General features: G+C 45.8%; 1 protein-coding gene across 14 annotated transcripts in view; it reads right to left on the bottom strand.

Annotated features, from left to right (window-relative positions):
• Positions 1 to 619: 619 nt before the first annotated feature.
• Positions 620 to 17,068, bottom strand: part of LOC143334897 (uncharacterized) — a 43,236-nt gene continuing 26,787 nt past the window's right edge. For 2 of the 14 annotated variants that reach the window (XM_076753871.1, XM_076753873.1), the window contains exons 3-11: positions 14,130 to 14,165; positions 11,413 to 11,518; positions 7,944 to 8,162; positions 7,299 to 7,439; positions 5,721 to 5,876; positions 5,455 to 5,624; positions 4,218 to 4,352; positions 2,346 to 2,487; positions 620 to 1,747 (exon numbers count right to left, since the gene is read on the bottom strand). In XM_076753871.1, the coding sequence (XP_076609986.1) occupies positions 1,524 to 1,747; positions 2,346 to 2,487; positions 4,218 to 4,352; positions 5,455 to 5,624; positions 5,721 to 5,876; positions 7,299 to 7,439; positions 7,944 to 8,162; positions 11,413 to 11,518; positions 14,130 to 14,165 (1,329 nt within the window). In that variant the 3' untranslated portion in view covers positions 620 to 1,523. Of the gene's footprint in view, positions 1,752 to 2,345; positions 2,488 to 4,217; positions 4,353 to 5,454; positions 5,625 to 5,720; positions 5,877 to 7,298; positions 7,440 to 7,943; positions 8,163 to 11,412; positions 11,519 to 14,129; positions 14,166 to 17,068 lie in introns of all 14 variants that reach the window. The other 12 variants (XM_076753879.1, XM_076753882.1, XM_076753872.1 and 9 more) reach the window with 11 other exon arrangements.

Raw genomic sequence — 17,068 nt, 5'->3', positions numbered from 1 at the left:
CGACACGTTCTCTAACCCTGACCCGACGTACCTTTAAGCTCCCTTTAAGTCGCACACATGCGAGCGCAGAGCAGACCCTCTGCGTCGTGACTCGGCCTCGTGGCTTCTTTGTGTCCGCCTGAGCTGAACTGCGGCATCTTCTCCTCAATGCCGTGGCTCAGTAGTCCGGCCATCGTCCTCATCCATCATCTGCCTCCACTAGCCTTATAAATAGGTGCGAGTTATAAAAGCAAACCTTTCCACGCCATCCTCTGACCTCATGAGCGTTTAAAGCATCTGTGAATTCAGTCCTCGTCTCAGCGAAGAGCACATCCTCTGCGGACTGACCGTCCTTATATCTGCATTGTATCTGCTCAGGCTAAACTGTAATAGCCGACCCAGCTGACCTAACTCAGATTTCTGACCAGTATCACTATCTATCTGGTTCCACTGGTCTTATCAAAAGCTCCTAACCCGCCTTATATGTGCAGCAGTTGTGACCTTGAGTCTCAGGAGATTTTGTCTGGTCCTTAGGCTTAAATATCAGGTTTAAGTCTAGCATCAGGGTTTGATTTGGTGTATTGGAGGCTCGGCAACACATGATCTTAATGTGTGTGGAACAGAACAGCACCAGGAAGTATCTGTTTCCCAGAATATATATATTTTACACACAAACAAAGCTACATTCATACAAACATACATACATACTATACATACATACAATCGTACATTCATACAAATACATATCAGTTTATTGGATTTTTTTCTTTTATTAGAAAAAGCAATTTGATATATTATTACTTTGTATACTGTGTTATACTGTTAGGGCTAGGTCACTGTTAAAAAGCATGCACTTTCTTTTGGTTGTGTCCAGATCAAGTGTTTGCAAATGGCTCCAGGTGTGTGTGCCGCAGGTCGCTCTGAGTGTTAGATTGGACTGGGTTTACCTCATCAGAGCATCCCGCCTGACGAGCTGTCAATCAAAGCCAAATACATCGAGTAGTTAGACAGCTTTCGGTTGTGACACACGCCTACTTCTGGTGCTAAACTTGAACCAATCGCTCCAGATGACTTGCCGGGATTGTTTGAGCCACGTCTCGTCGTGTGTTTGTTGTATTGCACTGAATTGTCGCGAGGCCCTTTTTTCCTTCCGTCCGTCCTTTTTTTGTCTTTTTGTTTTTAGAATCACACACTCCTCTACCGTTCAGCGTTTAGTCCTGGTTCTTTGGTCCAGTTGGTCCAAAACCTTTGTGAATCCAGCGTATCCCACACGGCTTGTTTCAGCAGTCACTGAACTGAAGTCTCTCGCCTGCCTTTTGTGTTCATCGTCACATGGACGTTTCCACCGTTCAGCACTGAGTTATGGGGATTTCTTGGCATTTAGTTTGTGTACATTACATCCCACGTTTCCGTCTGAAAAGTCTCCTCGCGTTTCCTCTGACTTAAAGTGGGTTAATAGTGGGGAAGGGGTTGGGATAGAATAGCTTGATTGATTATTGAAGTATTTATTTCCTGTTTTCGTCAGTTCTTTCTGGCCCTGTGATTCAGTTGGTTGCAACAACAACAACGGAGCCTTCGTCCGCCTCTTCATCCTTCTCCAGCAGCTGGACCACGCAGGGCGTGACGTCGAACGGTATCCTCTCGGTGACAGACTCGGACATCTGTGCTGGCAGGCCGGGGCTTGAGCCTCTGGTGGAGGGGAGCTCCTCCCTCAGCGGGGACGGGGTCAGAGAGCACGGCTCCGGCTCCAAGGTTAATGTCACCTCTTCTACCTGCAAAGACAGGAAATGAAAGGACAGCTTGGGATGCTGCAGGTGTGCTGTGTCACAGGTAAGTTAGACTCTTCAAGCCTTCATGTCCTCACTCATATTATCTAACTGTCTCATCCTTTTTAATTGAGTGCCTTCATTAGAACCGAGGGCTGTGTTAAAAGACGACTTGGTTTTTGGTCATTTAAGATAAGAAATTTTAGTCGTTATAGACAAGAATAAAACTGGAGATGTAGAAAAAGGGAAAATAGACAATAAAAAGGATAAAGAATAAACTATATGTTTGTACATTATATACAAAGAGTAATAAAACAATAATGCCTTGAGAAGCACGGCTCAGTTCCACAGTGAATGATTTAGAGTAAGATAAGGATATTAAAATACAGTTTTATTCTATTGACAGTGAAAAATATGTAATATTACATGAAATAGCTGCACTGATGTGATGATATCAGCAGTAGTCAACATAAATAACAGTTTGTGATGTGAACCATCATCAGAGCAGTGCTTCATTAAACGATGCTGCAGTTAAACCGCCTACGATCAGTAGAAACACTTCATGATCAAACCTTCGAGCAAAGAGGTTATAGAGGTAACTCGCCTTCGTCAGCTCCTCCTCTTCCTCTTCATGCTGCTCGGGGATGTCTTCGGACTCGGGCTCTGGCTCCTCTCCGACTGTCTCCACCACCCCCCCGACAATATCAGCCATCTGTGCGCTCAGCTGCCCGGCGATCTCCACCTGTAGCCGGTTAAGTTTCCTGATTTAATCGCTTGTCTTTTTTTGTTGCGTCTTCGTTCAAACTGGAAGGTGATTCGATAGATTACCGGCATTCTAACACATGTTAAATCACAGACTGACGTCAGCTCTTTCAATTCAGTTTATGGTTCATTCACAGAAAGAAAGAAACAGACAGAAAAGACAGGAAGGAAGATGGATAAGCAGAGTATGAGCTCCTCTGTCCCCACCACAGTTTGGTTTGCCTGTGCGGGACATCAGAGAGAAAAGACAGATACTTAGGAAGGTACAACACACACAGATGCTGAATCCAAATGCTTCGAGTCGTAAACTTGCGGACTTTACAGCATGCTACTCTGAAGACCGAGCAGATTTCGATTTGTGCATTGTCAGACTTCATCAGGTCCGCTCTCAGGCTGTCATGCAGACTTCTGGCAGTGCTCCATGCAGATTTCCAGCCTGTCTCCTACCTTTCCGACTTCCCTGGCAGTTTCTCCCATCATTCACTGCACTACAGATGTGTGCTAAATATGCCTGCTGATATAAAAAAAAAAAAGCCAGATCCAGAAGACAGAAGCAAATTAGCCAAACTGAATGTCAGACATGAAGGAAAATTACCAAAAAAGCTGTTTCTGTTTAGAAAATCAACATCAACCTTGATAAAACTATGATCAGTGCACCTTTGAAGACACCTGAGAAATGACATCAAGTAAGATAAACTGCAATAAGGAGACAGTATTACATGCATAATAACACACGCTGTAACTGTTATAATGACTGCTCTGTCGCTCACTCCGTCTCCGTCTCAAGTCATTACGACTCCAAACATGTGAGACTTGATGAGCCGTGAGGATAAATGCGCTTCGATGAGGTGAACAGCAGATTTTGGAGGCCCAACAAGCAGCTTTCACAGCCAACACCCTGACAGAGACGGTGTTCTGGAGGCAGGTTTCATGCTGAGCGAGCGAATAACTAAGAAGCTGAAACCTCATTCAGAAGAAGAATCTGTGAAGAGGCGCCTTGTTGATGCTGTAAAAGTAAAACCATTCAAAGTGTCAGTTTGTCTGGAATAATTCATCGAGATGAGGGAAAGCCTGACCTGGAAACTAATAATAATAATAATATCAAGTGTGATCTGGCCTTCATGGTGGACGTCACCAAGAACGTCTCAGAGCTGAACCTGAAGCTCCAGCCGCTGCCATGACGTCTGAATTTGGCGAGAGGTTTCAGGACGTGAGAAGTCAACAAAAGGAGCTTGAATGTATTTGCTGTTTAAAGTGGATCCAGCCGGACGACCCACAGCATGAAATCACTGAGCTGCAAAGCAACAACCTGCTACTGAGAGCAGCTTCAAAACTGACTCTCACAAAGACTCAGTTCCACTCAAGACTGTCTGACCTAAACCTGGAAGACCATCATCATCATCATCATCATCACTATCTGACATCAGACGCCTCGCCAAAGACAAGCAGTTCCAGCCATCGCAGAGGTGAGTGTGATGCATGTGCTCTATAATTTAGCATGTCCAGGGGCGTTGATGGTGGGGGGTGTGACAGTTGCTGGACATAATACGGTTCTCAGGTGCCCCACCCCGAGTGTGGCCCTCAGAGGATGTTCTAAATCTTTAAATGGCCCTTTATAGGAAAAAAACCTACCCCACCCCTGTATTACACTGTCATCCAGTCCGCAAAGTCTGTGATCTGACCATTTGGATTCAGCAGGGCAGTGCCTACGTGGTGTGCCTCGACCTGCGCTGCTCCCCACAGGTCAGCTAGCCGAGGGTGGGTGGGAGGGCCGAGGCTGTGGATGGTGCTGTTGGGCGTGGCCTGGAGGGAATGGGAGGCACTGTGTGGCCTGTGTTCCATAGACTGCAGTCAGAGAAGGGAAAGGAAAGAGAGACGATTAAAATCTGCCTCATAGGTTTTCAAAGGGTTGATTTGACTCAACATAACGTGGCCGGTCATTTCTTGATGTTCAACTTTTATTCTTGCAAATCAAACTTTTTCCACCCTCCACACATTTAAAACACTCGCCAGAAACAAAAGACAAAGCTGTTTCCGTTCTTCTTCTCCAGCATTCAGAGACTTGTGTAGGAGGAGAATACTTTTGCCAGTTCTTTCATTTGTTTTGGAGTTTGTTTTTTTTTTCATTTTCTTCTCGTCTCTAATAATTATCTGCATCAACTTTTAATGCCCCTTTGAATCGTGAGTCGGGTATGCTGCTGCAGGGAACAATGGGGAAATGTCTTATTCGTTGACTGACTGATTGAAAAGCTTTATTCTAAATGTGATGTAATATATTCAATAGCCTCATTCACACGGGAAACCATATATTGTAATACACACAGTAAAGCTAACAAGTTAATTTCCGTGGCGGTCTCGGTTCAGTACACCTTTTCTGCGACGGTCCCTGACCTTTTCAAGTTATTATTTCATAACCCTCAGTTATTTAATGAGCTCTGAGATGTACCAACGCAAGAACAGCCAGTGAAGCTGAAAAGGTATTTGGGTGTCACAGTTCATCATGACTCACTTCATTTGCAGAAAACCTCCCAGCAGCCTGAGAGCTGGAAGTCAGCAGCTGACGTCCACCAATAAAAACGGCACAGCTGAGCACGAGCAGCTCTGTGAGGCTGCACCGCCTGCGTTTAGCATGTTAGCGTGCTGACGTTGGATAACTAGCTCGACCAGAAGTACAGCTGAGACTGGAAGTTTTGAAGGTGTTCGGTCATAAACTGACATATTGGACAAATTGAGCATTGACCTGATGGTGTTATGTGGCAAGTCAGAGGATCGAGTTTCTGGCTCGAGTGATTCAAAGCGTTTCACTAAAAACCACAAACCCCTTTGCTCTTACGATGCAGTCTGAGATGCTGCTGCCTCTCTTGGTCAAATTTAGATTCCCAGCTGTTGTTCCTGGCAGAGTCATTAGTAACACACTGTGTAAATGATCCGTTTCAGCTCTCCTGACCTGTTGTTGGTACTGCAGAAGCTGTTGCTGCTGGTAGTGGTGAAGTTGCTGAAGCTGTTGGAGTTGGCTGTGCTGCTGCAGGGTGAGATGAGTCTGGTGCTGCTGGAGGTAACCCCCTACTGTCCCCTCGTACCCCTCACCAGGTGTACCCCCTGCTCCGCTGCTGCCACCTGGAACGACCACAAAACACTTTACCACAGTGCCCAATGCTCAGAGACACAGTCAAATGTTCAGACACAGTGCAAGAGAGAAGAGTCAATCCTCGCCAGCAGCCATGATGTAGGAGCCTGCGGCGGGTGAGGCCACGCCCGAGGGCTGGCTGGTGATTGGGTCCCAGGCGTCTGAGGACGACAGGCAGTACAGGCCCTGTGAGACGTAGGTGTGAGGCCAGACATCCGCAGAGGAGTGGTGGAGCACCTGGTCTGTACGGGCAAACAGAACAGGTTTTAGACGGTTGACGAGCAGTGCGAGTGGTGGTCGCAACGAGTATAAGAAGAGATGCTCTCATGAAGCCGTACGCTGGGATGAACTTAATCTCATCCAACAGCAACAGACTGATCCAACTTTAATGGGAGTCTGATGAGCCTACCTGGAGCCGTGTTGTTATTATAGAGAGTCATTCATGGAGGGCGGCTGAACACTCAGAGTGTGGAGGAGAAACATCCCCTCAGACCCAACGCTGATATTAAGTCGCTTTTTAATCGTTGCTGTGGGTGTGTGACGGTGTGTGTGTGTGTGCTGTGTGTGTGTGTTGGTGTTGCATGCTAGATAAAGCACAGAGCAGAGCCCATATGGTGTTGTTAATGAGAGCAGGGCTAAGTCCTTGTGCTAACCTACAGGGTCCCTCAGGGTTTGGACAGCGCTCTGCTAAACACCAGCAAGAGCTGAAAAAGAAAGCGTTTACAGCGTGTGAAAGCGCACACACACGACCTTTCAGACGAGATTTCTCTATTTTTGAATAACCAGAAAAAGCAGAAACGGCCTCAGAAGTGCTTGTTTTGTTTAGGTTATGCTGTTCCTGTGAGGTCGGATGGGGTTTTCCTAATCTTGCCCGAGCAAATTGCTCTCTTTGCTTCCTTTCTCTCTCTTTTATCATCCTATGTGCAACTAAGCTAAACAGACATCTTACCACCTGAGGCTCAAACCACAAATCAGGATATGAGTTTGTTTCCCCAAACTGTTTTGTGCGTTCAGCCAAGTGTAAAGTGAAATCCTCTTTGACTTCACTTTTCATGCAGTTCATCTCTTTATTTGAATACGACTCGTCTTTTAGATCTGGGGTAAATTCTCTTGCCCGAGCACTCGTGACACTCCATCACAATGTGTTCTGATGTTTCAGAAATGACGGGCTGTCATCTGGATTTGTCATTTGGACGTTTTTGAGTAAGTGCCCGGTAGCAGTGAAAGGCAGAAATGTGCAGCTGTGTGCCTGCCCTCCAAAAGTCCTTTACAGCTGGTTGGCAGAATAACTGACGTGGCTGTTTTTAGTTTCCAACAGGGCTTTAATTTTCCCAAACTGTGCATCTACGCATATTAGAGAACATAAGAGTTGTCTGTGTGGTCCAAAGACAGGACTGTGTGAGAAGTGTCGACACTTTGCAGGATTTCTGGCCTGCAGTGGGAATGAGCATGTAGTTATGCTGTGAGTGTTAGTGGTTCAGGCAGATGAGCTTCAATGTGTTAACTGAATACAGCTCCCATATTCTCTATAACCTCTGACTGGTTCCAGTAAACAGTCTTTGCGATGCTCCCACACAATGTGCCATCAAGTCATGCAGCAGTTCACGACAGAAGCACTGAGAGCTTAACCACGCCCGGGGCGTTTGTAGACAGAGCTGCAGTACCTCTGCTGGTGATGCTCTCCTGGTTGACCTCACTGAGATGAGCGACGCTGCCCTGGTTGGAGCCGGCTCCCATACTCTCCCCGTCCATCGAGTTCCAGCCGAACAGAGTCGCCTCAGAGATCGCAAACTGCTGCATGATGCCTGAAGAGGAGATAAGAGCAGTGTCCCTGCTAGCTGATGTGCAGACGTACGGATTCTCACCACAGCAGCAGGTAATAATAAGAGGAAGATGTTTGAACTCACTGAAACATAATTAGAGTTGCATAAAACAAATCCCCGTCCCGGCTTTGCTGACACATACAGATATTGATTAATAGTAAACAAACAGGAGGTGACACCAGTCATTAACTAGGAGAAACGGGATGTTTGGACAGGACTGGGGAAATGTAGCAGACAAATGTGTAACTAATCAAAAACTATTTAACTTTGCCAGATGTGCCAGATGGTCTAGAACCGATTTAAGTTTCCAGACTGCAGTGAAGAAACATGTTTCACCAGAATGAATATTCAAGAAGAAGATACCAGCGTGATAAATCTGTCTGGGTTTGTCCATTTTGGGACACTCTCAGAAGTTAGACCAAAGATTCAGACTCAGCATCACCCGGTTTTCTTCTGTAGCAGCTGTTTTTTCAGATGTAGGCTCACCTGCAGCAAAGCGAGCCTCCTTCTCGCCATCGCTGAGGTCGCTGTAAGCGTCGTTCTCCATCCTCCTCTCCTTTTCCCTCTGCAGGTTGGTATGCCCCGCGCCCCCCATCGGCCCCGCAGATGGTTTGCCCCAGCTCTGCCATTCGATCATGTGGGCAACACGACCCTGGGCCATGGCGGTGGGCTTGGTCACTTTGTCCTTCATGGAGCGAGTCACACCTGCAACAGGTATGGGGGGAGCAGGGGGGCAGACCAGCACACACACACACACACACACACACACACACACACACACACACACACACACACACTGTCAAAACTACTTCTGGCCTCTGCAGCTGAGGACACCTCCAACTGAGGCTCGGGGTGGGGGGGTGGGGGGAGTAGAATGATAATGAGAAACTGTGTGATGTTGTCGGAAAGCTGTTTTAATACATGAAACTGTAATAAATAATGGTGATGGAGGAGTGAATATTATGGTATGGATGTGTTCAGGATGGGTATGAGGACATGGAGATGACGTTGCAGCTCGTTGGCATTAAAAATATTTTAATTTGCACTTTCAAATTTCAGGATCTGTGCTGACGTTTTAATTTCTTTAAAAGAGAAAATTCTATCCACAGTCGCTTCTTTGATCACAGTTTTTCTTTTTTAGCAACAACCTGCTCCATATTCACACTTTAACGCCGGCCAATAAGCTCTCGGGTTCAAAGCCTCGCTGAAGAACACAATAGTGGTTTTAATATTTATCTGCAGAGCGCGTCTGCCGCTAACCTTTAAATATCTGCCTGCCACATCTACAGCACCCTCATCAAAACCTTTCAGATTTGTCGCTTTTCAGTTATTACTCGCATGCTAATCATCAAAATGAGTCAGGCACCACTCACCATCTATTCATATCAATCACATCATTATCTGCCGTTTTAGATGATAATGATGTGACTGATATGAATGAGCAGAGAATGGTTTGGAGCAGCAGTCAGACAGATGTCACACAGAGGAGAAGTCGTCAGCGGTGAGCGGCGTTTCGCCTCCTGAACGTGAGGCGACTGCACAAAGTTTGGTCTTCCTCTTGAGTCTCGGAAGCAAAATGAATAATTACAAGATCTGCTGTCCACTTGGCATTCGAGCAAAGATGTCTTTTTCTTTTAGTCTTTCCCAGTTCAACATATCAGCCTCTCTGGGATCTGAATAAACTCTAAAATATGCAGGTAATTATATGACTGAACACACTGTGAGTAAGTGAGTCAGGTGTGAACAGGAGTGAGGTCAGAGGTCAGGTGACATGAACTAACCGTAACAACAAATTGGACAGGCTGCCTGTGTGCTCCTTCGAGTTTGTTCAACTGAACAGAAGAGGACGAGGATGACGGCTGAAACCCTGACAGACCCATATTAATAATTAAAGCCATTACTCATCTCCTGGTAAACAGAATAAATGAGATTCATTAGACTCTGCGTAATTAAAAACGTGTTACAGAGACTGAGAGAGGCAGACGCAAGTAATCCTTGGGTGTAAACAGAACGCCGAGAAGGGTCCACTGGCAAGTCTCTGCCCAATTAAGATGCAAATACGGGATTCAAACTCGGCACATATACACTGAGTCAAGTGCTTGCAGAGAGGCTGATCGATAAAAAATTAAATTAAAATCAAACAGGCACGAATAAACAGAGACGGAGCTTCGGAAATTGCTCCCCCGGTCCAGGGGGCAAGTTACAGGCTGAGGTATAAATAGAAACAGTTTTTCCCCTTAGACAAAGAGAGCCAATCTCATTTGAAAATCAAACACTCCCCGCAGAGCCTAACTGGGGATGGAAATAGGAATGGAAAGAATGGGATGAGGATGGGGGGGGGGGGGGGGGGGGGGGGTGTTGGGGGTTCTGGCTATCCAAAGGCTCAAAAGAAACAATGCTACACACTGTTAAATGATACCAACAGGTTTATTTAAAGTGCACCAGACACGACAGAAAACACGTTTTTCACAGACACTGAGGTGCTACACTCACAAAGCACAGAGCACTGCAGCTTGAAGCACAAAGCACGAGAGCACAGAGGAGGCGCCAGCCACTGCACAGGAGGCACTGCTTGACAGAGGCCGGGCCACACCGCCACCAACACGGCCACAGTACAGATACTACATGTCCCAACACGCCTGTGGAGATGCTTCAGTAAGTAATCAAAGTAAGTAATCTCACTTACTTTAGCCTCTTTGAAATCAAAGATCTGATTGAATTTCCATCAATGACTCTGCGAAATGGGTCTGTCATTGACGTCTGCTGTTGATATCAATGGAAGAGAAGGGAAAGTAGGGAGTGATATAGGAAGGGGCACCCACAGGGGCGGCCATGTTGGTTCCAAGCTCCTCCTCCTCCACCTCCTCCTCCTCCTGCCCTAGAGTGAAGGTGTCTGTTGAGGCAAGGTTTCGTTTACAAAGTCCACCATTTATGGCGAAGGTGAAAAGATCATTTCTGCTTTGTTTTTTCAGACGGGTCTTTGGCCGCCAAGCAGCGCAGAAACCAAGTGAAAGTGAAACCAGAGTTTTTATTCTACAAACAGTTTTCAAAAAGAGCCGCTCTAGAATCAGAGATTGTTTCACTGGTTGAGTTAAACCTGGATCCTTGTCACCGAGGAGTTTAAGGCAAATAACTGAAAAATCTCCGGTTTGAGTCGGACTGACCTGTGATCTTTCCTGTTGGCTTTCTTCTTCTCTTGTCAAATTGCCCCAAAATGTACAAAAAAAATCCCACTGCAGCTGAAGAATCTTTAACCTTTTATTATTATTATTATGATTGTTGTTGTTGTTGTTGTTGTTGTTGTTGTTGTTGTTAAGATATTTATGTGCTGAGATTTATTATATCTGTACAAATTCTAAAAAACATTTGTGAATCCTTCCATTAATACTGACACTGATCTGACTCAGTAGTCTTAATACTATGAGGCCCACTCAGACGTTCTTCTACAGTCCAGATGTAGACGATTAAATCACTGCGTTCACATTAGTAATCCACCAGCTGTGTGCTCTGTATGTGTTTAAAAGGCCAGTGTCGTACATGATGCTGCAGCAAAGTTGGTTTTTAGCTCCATTCTGCTAAACAGCCACACGGACCTCAGCATAATGAAGCTAATGCTGAATGACTGATGACACTGATTAGACTGAAATGAAATCTTATTTTTAGCTTGTTTACGTGCCTCATTTACTCTCAGTTACATGGAGCAGCTCGAGCAGATTCTGTCTGGTGATTACCGTTAAACCGAACCACACATTGATCATTTGGCTGCTGCGCTGCTCAGGCACCAAACGACCGTCCGACCAGCACACGAGAAGAAACCAGAAACGATCTTTTACACAACAGGGGAAGGAAGTTCAGCCCCTGGAAGGTCTCAACAGCAACTTCACCCTCGACCCTCTGCGGAGCATGTGGAGGCAACATGGGGGCTGTTTTACCATCTAGCAGCACAGACACACACCTGACACACCTGTCAGAGAGGACTTAGCCAGGGCTCCGATCCCATAGGAGTTGGCGGGCTTCCTCTTGAGACGAGGCAGAATGGAAGTAGTGTCCTCCATGGACAACTAAAGAGAGAGGGAGGGAGGTGAGGTGTGGGCGAGAGAATGGAAGAGGAGGGAGGATGAAGATTAAAGAAAAGGGAAAAAAATGCCAACGTGACAGGAACAATGAGAAAATAAGAAGAGATGGAGAGAGGAAGATAAATGCACGAAAGGAAGTCGAGAACAAGAAATTGAGGTGAAGAGAGCAGATGATTGAAGATTCAGAAAGCAGTTTGAGGGAGGTGGAGGAAGAGAGAGGAGGTTGTAGTAGAGGGAATAAGAAAGGAGGGTTAATTATTTGAACACCTTGTAAACGTCTTACAGGGATCATTGATTGAAAGGACGGAAGCTGTAGATATGCTGCAGCTAAAAGGAAAAATGGACACTTAAGTGGTGATTCAGAAGCACTTTAACTGGACGACAGAGAGACGGCAGCTGGGAACTGGCACAGTCATCATGAACACAGTTATTCATGGATCTCGTGTTTTCACTGGTAAAACGTAAAAGCAGAACAAAGATTGGTGGGTTAGTGGTGAAGACAGCAGCCCAGAGACGAGTTCTTCACTCAGGTACGATTTAGCTGAAAGTGTCGAGGACTCTAGTTCAGGGCAGAGAAGCAGCTTGAACCTCTGTTCTCCAGTTTAACGGCGTCCCTCCCTCTCACTCTGCCCTCCTGCTCCTCTGAAACCGTTTTCGACCCTGACGTGGCCCTATGAGTGGAAAAGTACCAGAGCTCGTGTGAAATCAAGGCAGCAATTCGAAGCGAACGTGAAATCCCCCCGAAAAAACCATAATCTGTTCACAGGGCCTCAGTGAGGGTGACGTAACTGTAATATTTCATCTTAAAAAGACTCATTGAACGTATGCTGGACAGGACACTTAAAGACGTGCATCAGTGTTTGAGGACTGTTTTTGAGGAGGGTTGTGATACTCAAACACTCCAAGCACACCCACCTGTACAGCAACAGCACGCATGAGCAACCTGAAGCTGCTGGTGTGCCTTCTGCTGTACTTCCAAGCGTCCGTGCTTGTGGCGAATCAACCGGCAGACTAATGAACAGAGAGAACAGAGCCTGGCTCTTAACGAGGTCCTCCCATCAGCTAATTACAGTGGGAAGCAGCGGGAGAAATATGTGGACTCTGTTACACCGGGGATTGTGTGATAGATGTGATGTAATATTTGGAGTTAAACTGCATTCATTTCTACATAAAGGCAAGCTGATGGGATGTGGTTCCTCTGCGGCGTACAAACGCAGTATCAGCCTGTTGCTGTATACCCTGTGCATGTAACGGGAACATTAGACGGCATAGTAACACCGCAGCCAGGAAGTCTGGAGGCTTACAGATGGAGCTATTTTAGCAAATTCGCCTCCATTAGTCTTGTGTCCACTCGAGCCTCCTCATCCTCGCTTCTAACCCTGAAGTGGACATCCAGTTTCTAACAATCAATGTCTCAAATTTCCTTTTTGGCTTCAAGTCTTGCACACTGTAAAACAACTGAGGTCTGGGTAAATGTCAACAGTTAGTGCAGCAGCGTTGTTTGCTCTGATTGGTTAGATTTAAGCTGCTGAGTGAGAAATCAAATACATGTAAGGTGAAAGCAACTCTGCAAAGCTTTTTAGCCTCCTTTAGCTCATACTTTTGGTTTTATGGCTGGTTTACTGAACGCTTCAGTGTCTCTGCTCTCATCACATGTCCAGCAGCATAAATCAGCTGTTTTCACCAAACAGGCTGCAACTAAGTCTGTGGAGGCCAAAGCAGAGCTAAAAGGAGACCTAAATCCATCAGATGGAGAAAAACTCGACTCCAGTCGGATGCTTTCGCCCTGTGTCTGCTAGATATGCAAATATGGAACATTAACCGGCAAAATTAAACAAACAGTTTAATTACTGCTGCAGGAAAAAACTGACAAAACTTTAATTTGCCGGCACATTTGTTCGCATTTCACCTGAACTATCAATGCAAACTTGGTCCAGCTGGCTGGAAAACAAAGCACCAGTGTCGACCTCGAAGGCAAACGATGCTCCCTTTGGGTCAGCGAGGTCTTTGTTTAAAAGAACATTTCTCCAGACCCCTGCTGCTTGAAACACAAGTGTGTCCGTTTGAGATTATTTGTCTCCAGGCACATTTGGGTCAACAAAAGTCACATTGTGCTAATAAATTCTGCTGAAGGTACAGAAACAGTTGAGGAGCGATGCACTTCATCATGCAGCGCTTTCAGTGAAAACTGGGACTTGTACGAAGGCTTCAGCTGTGGATGAGATAAGCTTATTACAGCCTGTTATCTGTGACTCTGTATATATATGAAGCTTGCAGTACAGTAGATTAGCAGAGGACCAAGAGAGGAGACGGATGGGAGGGAGAGTTTATGAGGAGAAAAGAAAAACTGGGGGGAATAGGGAGAAGGAGATAAGAGGGAGGGAGAGAGAGAGAGAGAGAGAGAGAGAGAGAGAGAGAGAGAGAGAGAGAGAGAGAGAGAGAGAGTAGCAGGAAGGGGTGGAAGGATAAACAAGCAGGATGTCAACTTATGCACTCAAAGCACAAACTCAGGTAGTGGGTGAGTGATGGAGGGGGAGATGACAAGGAGGGGAGATTTGGGGGGTGAAAAGAAGGAGATTTAAACAAGGAGACTTACATTGATTCCTTCCCAGGAAAACTCGGCACGGCCATGCTGAGGGAGGGAGGGAGGAGAGGGGAGAGAGGAGCGAGGGGAGGGGGGGAGAGAAGCACAGGTATAGCAAAGGCGGGAAGAGAAGAAGAAGAGCCTCACTCCTGAGTTACATGACTTTAAAGATTTACATTTTGGGTGTGAGGCAGTGAAACGTGTGAAGTCTCAGCTGAGTCTGAAACATGGACGAGGTGTTTTCCTCCGACTGCTCTCTGATCGGTGAAGCTTCTGCCTGTTTCAGACCCTCCGTGTTAGTCGAAGGAAACAGTGACGCGGCGTTTAGGAGTTACATGAAATGTGTACGTGTGTGTGTGTGTGTGTGTGTGTGTGTGTGTGTGTGTGTGTCGACGGCTGCACCGTCCCTTTGTCCGGCTACACTGCTCAGTGTTCATGTAACCAATGGATACCATTCAGCGGTGACCCTGTTGCCCAGGGCAACAACAAATCCGATGGGTGGCAAGACCTGGACGCCATTTATTGTGTGTCCTCGTACGCATGCACGCACACACACACACACACACACACACACGATCATGCATATTCATCATACTTTACAATAGACACAAAGACGGGGACATTTGGAAACTGCAGAGAATTTAAATTCACTGCTGTCAAAAGGATTTTTGTGGTCTTATTTTTTAACATCAGGCCTTCGTCACACTGCCCGAAGAGTTTCTCCGCGGGCACTTTGAGCTCGTTAGCATAGCCGTGACGCTCGGCGCCACAGATCACAGAGCACATGAGAGGTGAAACGGAAAACGCCCTAAACTTTATGTCAAAGTAAATGTCAAACTTTATCTCCTGTCCTCTCAAAGCTGCTGCAGCGGTGACTCAAACAGATTTATGAAACGTGAACGACGTGATCTTTAATCTCTAAAACCTGTTTGCGTGCGCGGGACCGTACCTCCAGTCAAAGCACTGCTTCATTATTCTAATTATTCTATAGCTGAACCTTTAATGACGAGCCCTCCTGTGATGTAATGTGACATTAGTGGATGTAAAGAGTCAGATTTTACTTTCATGCTGTGGTTTAAATGATTATATTTTATCTCATTTTAACCTGCACATCAGCCTTTATCGTACGCTTGTTCTTCAGTTACCAGAACAATTGTCAAGCTGACTAACTGAACTAACTCCTCCACCCACTGCTGGACTAAAACGTCATTTTCAATAGAAAAAAAGCCACCTGTAGAGTTAAATTGGCTTTTCACTGCCAAAACGCTCCCCCACAGTGTCACACTGTAAGAACTGTAATGATGGAGCATGCCGTCGTACGTAACATTAGTCCTGTAATAGATGAAAGTCAGCTGCTAACAGCACATCTAACCAGCCCGCCCGCTCTGTCGTGCTTCACGCTGAAGCTTGTGATCTTAGTCAACAGTCATAACTTCTTCTCTGTGCACAAACAGGTTCAATCAACAGCTTATCACCGTGGAGGAAGACGTTCTCGTCTCCATTTGTGTGATTTCAGGTGACTAAGAGGTGTATTTTTACAGAAAAATCCAACCTTGTGTCGCCGCTCAGGTGCATCATCCACTGCTATGTGCTTGTGGCTGCTCAGAAAGGGGCGTTAAAGGGAAAATATCACAGAGGAAAAGTACAGCGGAACAGGTCAGAAGCCTTTTTATATGGTATTATTATTACTTGCGGGATTGGCTGTGGACATAAGGTCATCTGAAACAAACCAAATAATAAAAATGCTAATACAGTAATAACAGAGCTGGTGGAAGATAAGGCAATAAAAGAATAAGAGCAGGAAGCAGCGTACCAGCCTGATAAAATATTAAGATGGAGCCCGGCCTCTGTATTTATTCATGCCGTAATCAGCAGAAAGTCCAGAACTGGAATATCTACATGAATGAATGTGAATTTGGGTCTGGCTTGGTTTAAGGCCTTATTTCCCTGATTAACAATTTCCGTCTGGTGTCAAATACAGGAGACGGTTAGCAAATTGAACGCATGGGCGAGCCAACGCTGGAAGCCAGAATTAATTCTGTCTTTCTGCGGGCGCCTTTCACTGCCTGCGAAGCGTCAATGTAATATTCATGTCAGAGATGTTTATTTTCATGACAAGTGAATGAGGAATAAGAATAATCCTCCTCTAACAAAGCGGCCCCTGAGATGGCGGAGGGATTTAGCGAGGCCTTGCACGAGTCACCCGCCGCCTCGTTGGATGTTTGACAAGAACAGAGAAAGAACGGGGAGAATCACTGAAAAGCTGCAGTAACACCCACACCTGGGTCAGAGAAAATAAACCAGGACATAACTTTAACCTCGACTTATTCTCCTGAACAAACGTGTTATTAATCACTGAGACTCACAGCTGACAGACGAAAGTGAGCTGATTGAATGATGGTTTGTTTAATCTCAGGGCTCACAGAGAGGCTGCAGCTCGGACCGGAGCGCATGAGTCTTTCAGCAGCTACAATGAATCACTCCGAGCAGGAGTCGTGCCATTATTATTTTCAAAAATAATGTGTTTGATTATTGCTCAGAAGAGAAATATTCTCAACGACAGCAGTAAATGATTTAGATGTTCATGTGTTCGGTGTGAGAGGGACGTCGAGTCGTCCGTGAAGCCCGTCAGTGTTTCCAAAACACTGTGAGCTAAAAAAGATCAAATGCAGATATTTGTATCAGCTTCTCATAAACCACCCTTTAAAAAATGTCTCTGAGTTGTATGCGAACATGCTGATGTTTAGCAGGTAAAATCTTTGGCATATTCACCATCTTAGTTTGGCGGGATTAGCATGCTAACAGTTGCTAATTAGCTTCAAACATGAAGTCCACGTTAAAGTGTTTGAATACCCTCGTCCCTCCCTTTCCAAAGGGCTGTTGAATGCAGCAGCCTGCATGTCAGTGTAAGAACCTGAAGGGGTTTTGGTTTGTCCTTTCTGGGCTTCTGT

The sequence above is a fragment of the Chaetodon auriga genome, chromosome 17 (assembly GCF_051107435.1).
Source record: "Chaetodon auriga isolate fChaAug3 chromosome 17, fChaAug3.hap1, whole genome shotgun sequence".
Classification (NCBI taxonomy): domain Eukaryota; kingdom Metazoa; phylum Chordata; class Actinopteri; order Chaetodontiformes; family Chaetodontidae; genus Chaetodon; species Chaetodon auriga.
Note: the sequence above shows the minus strand (reverse complement) of the source record. Positions and strands in the feature narration are given on the sequence as shown.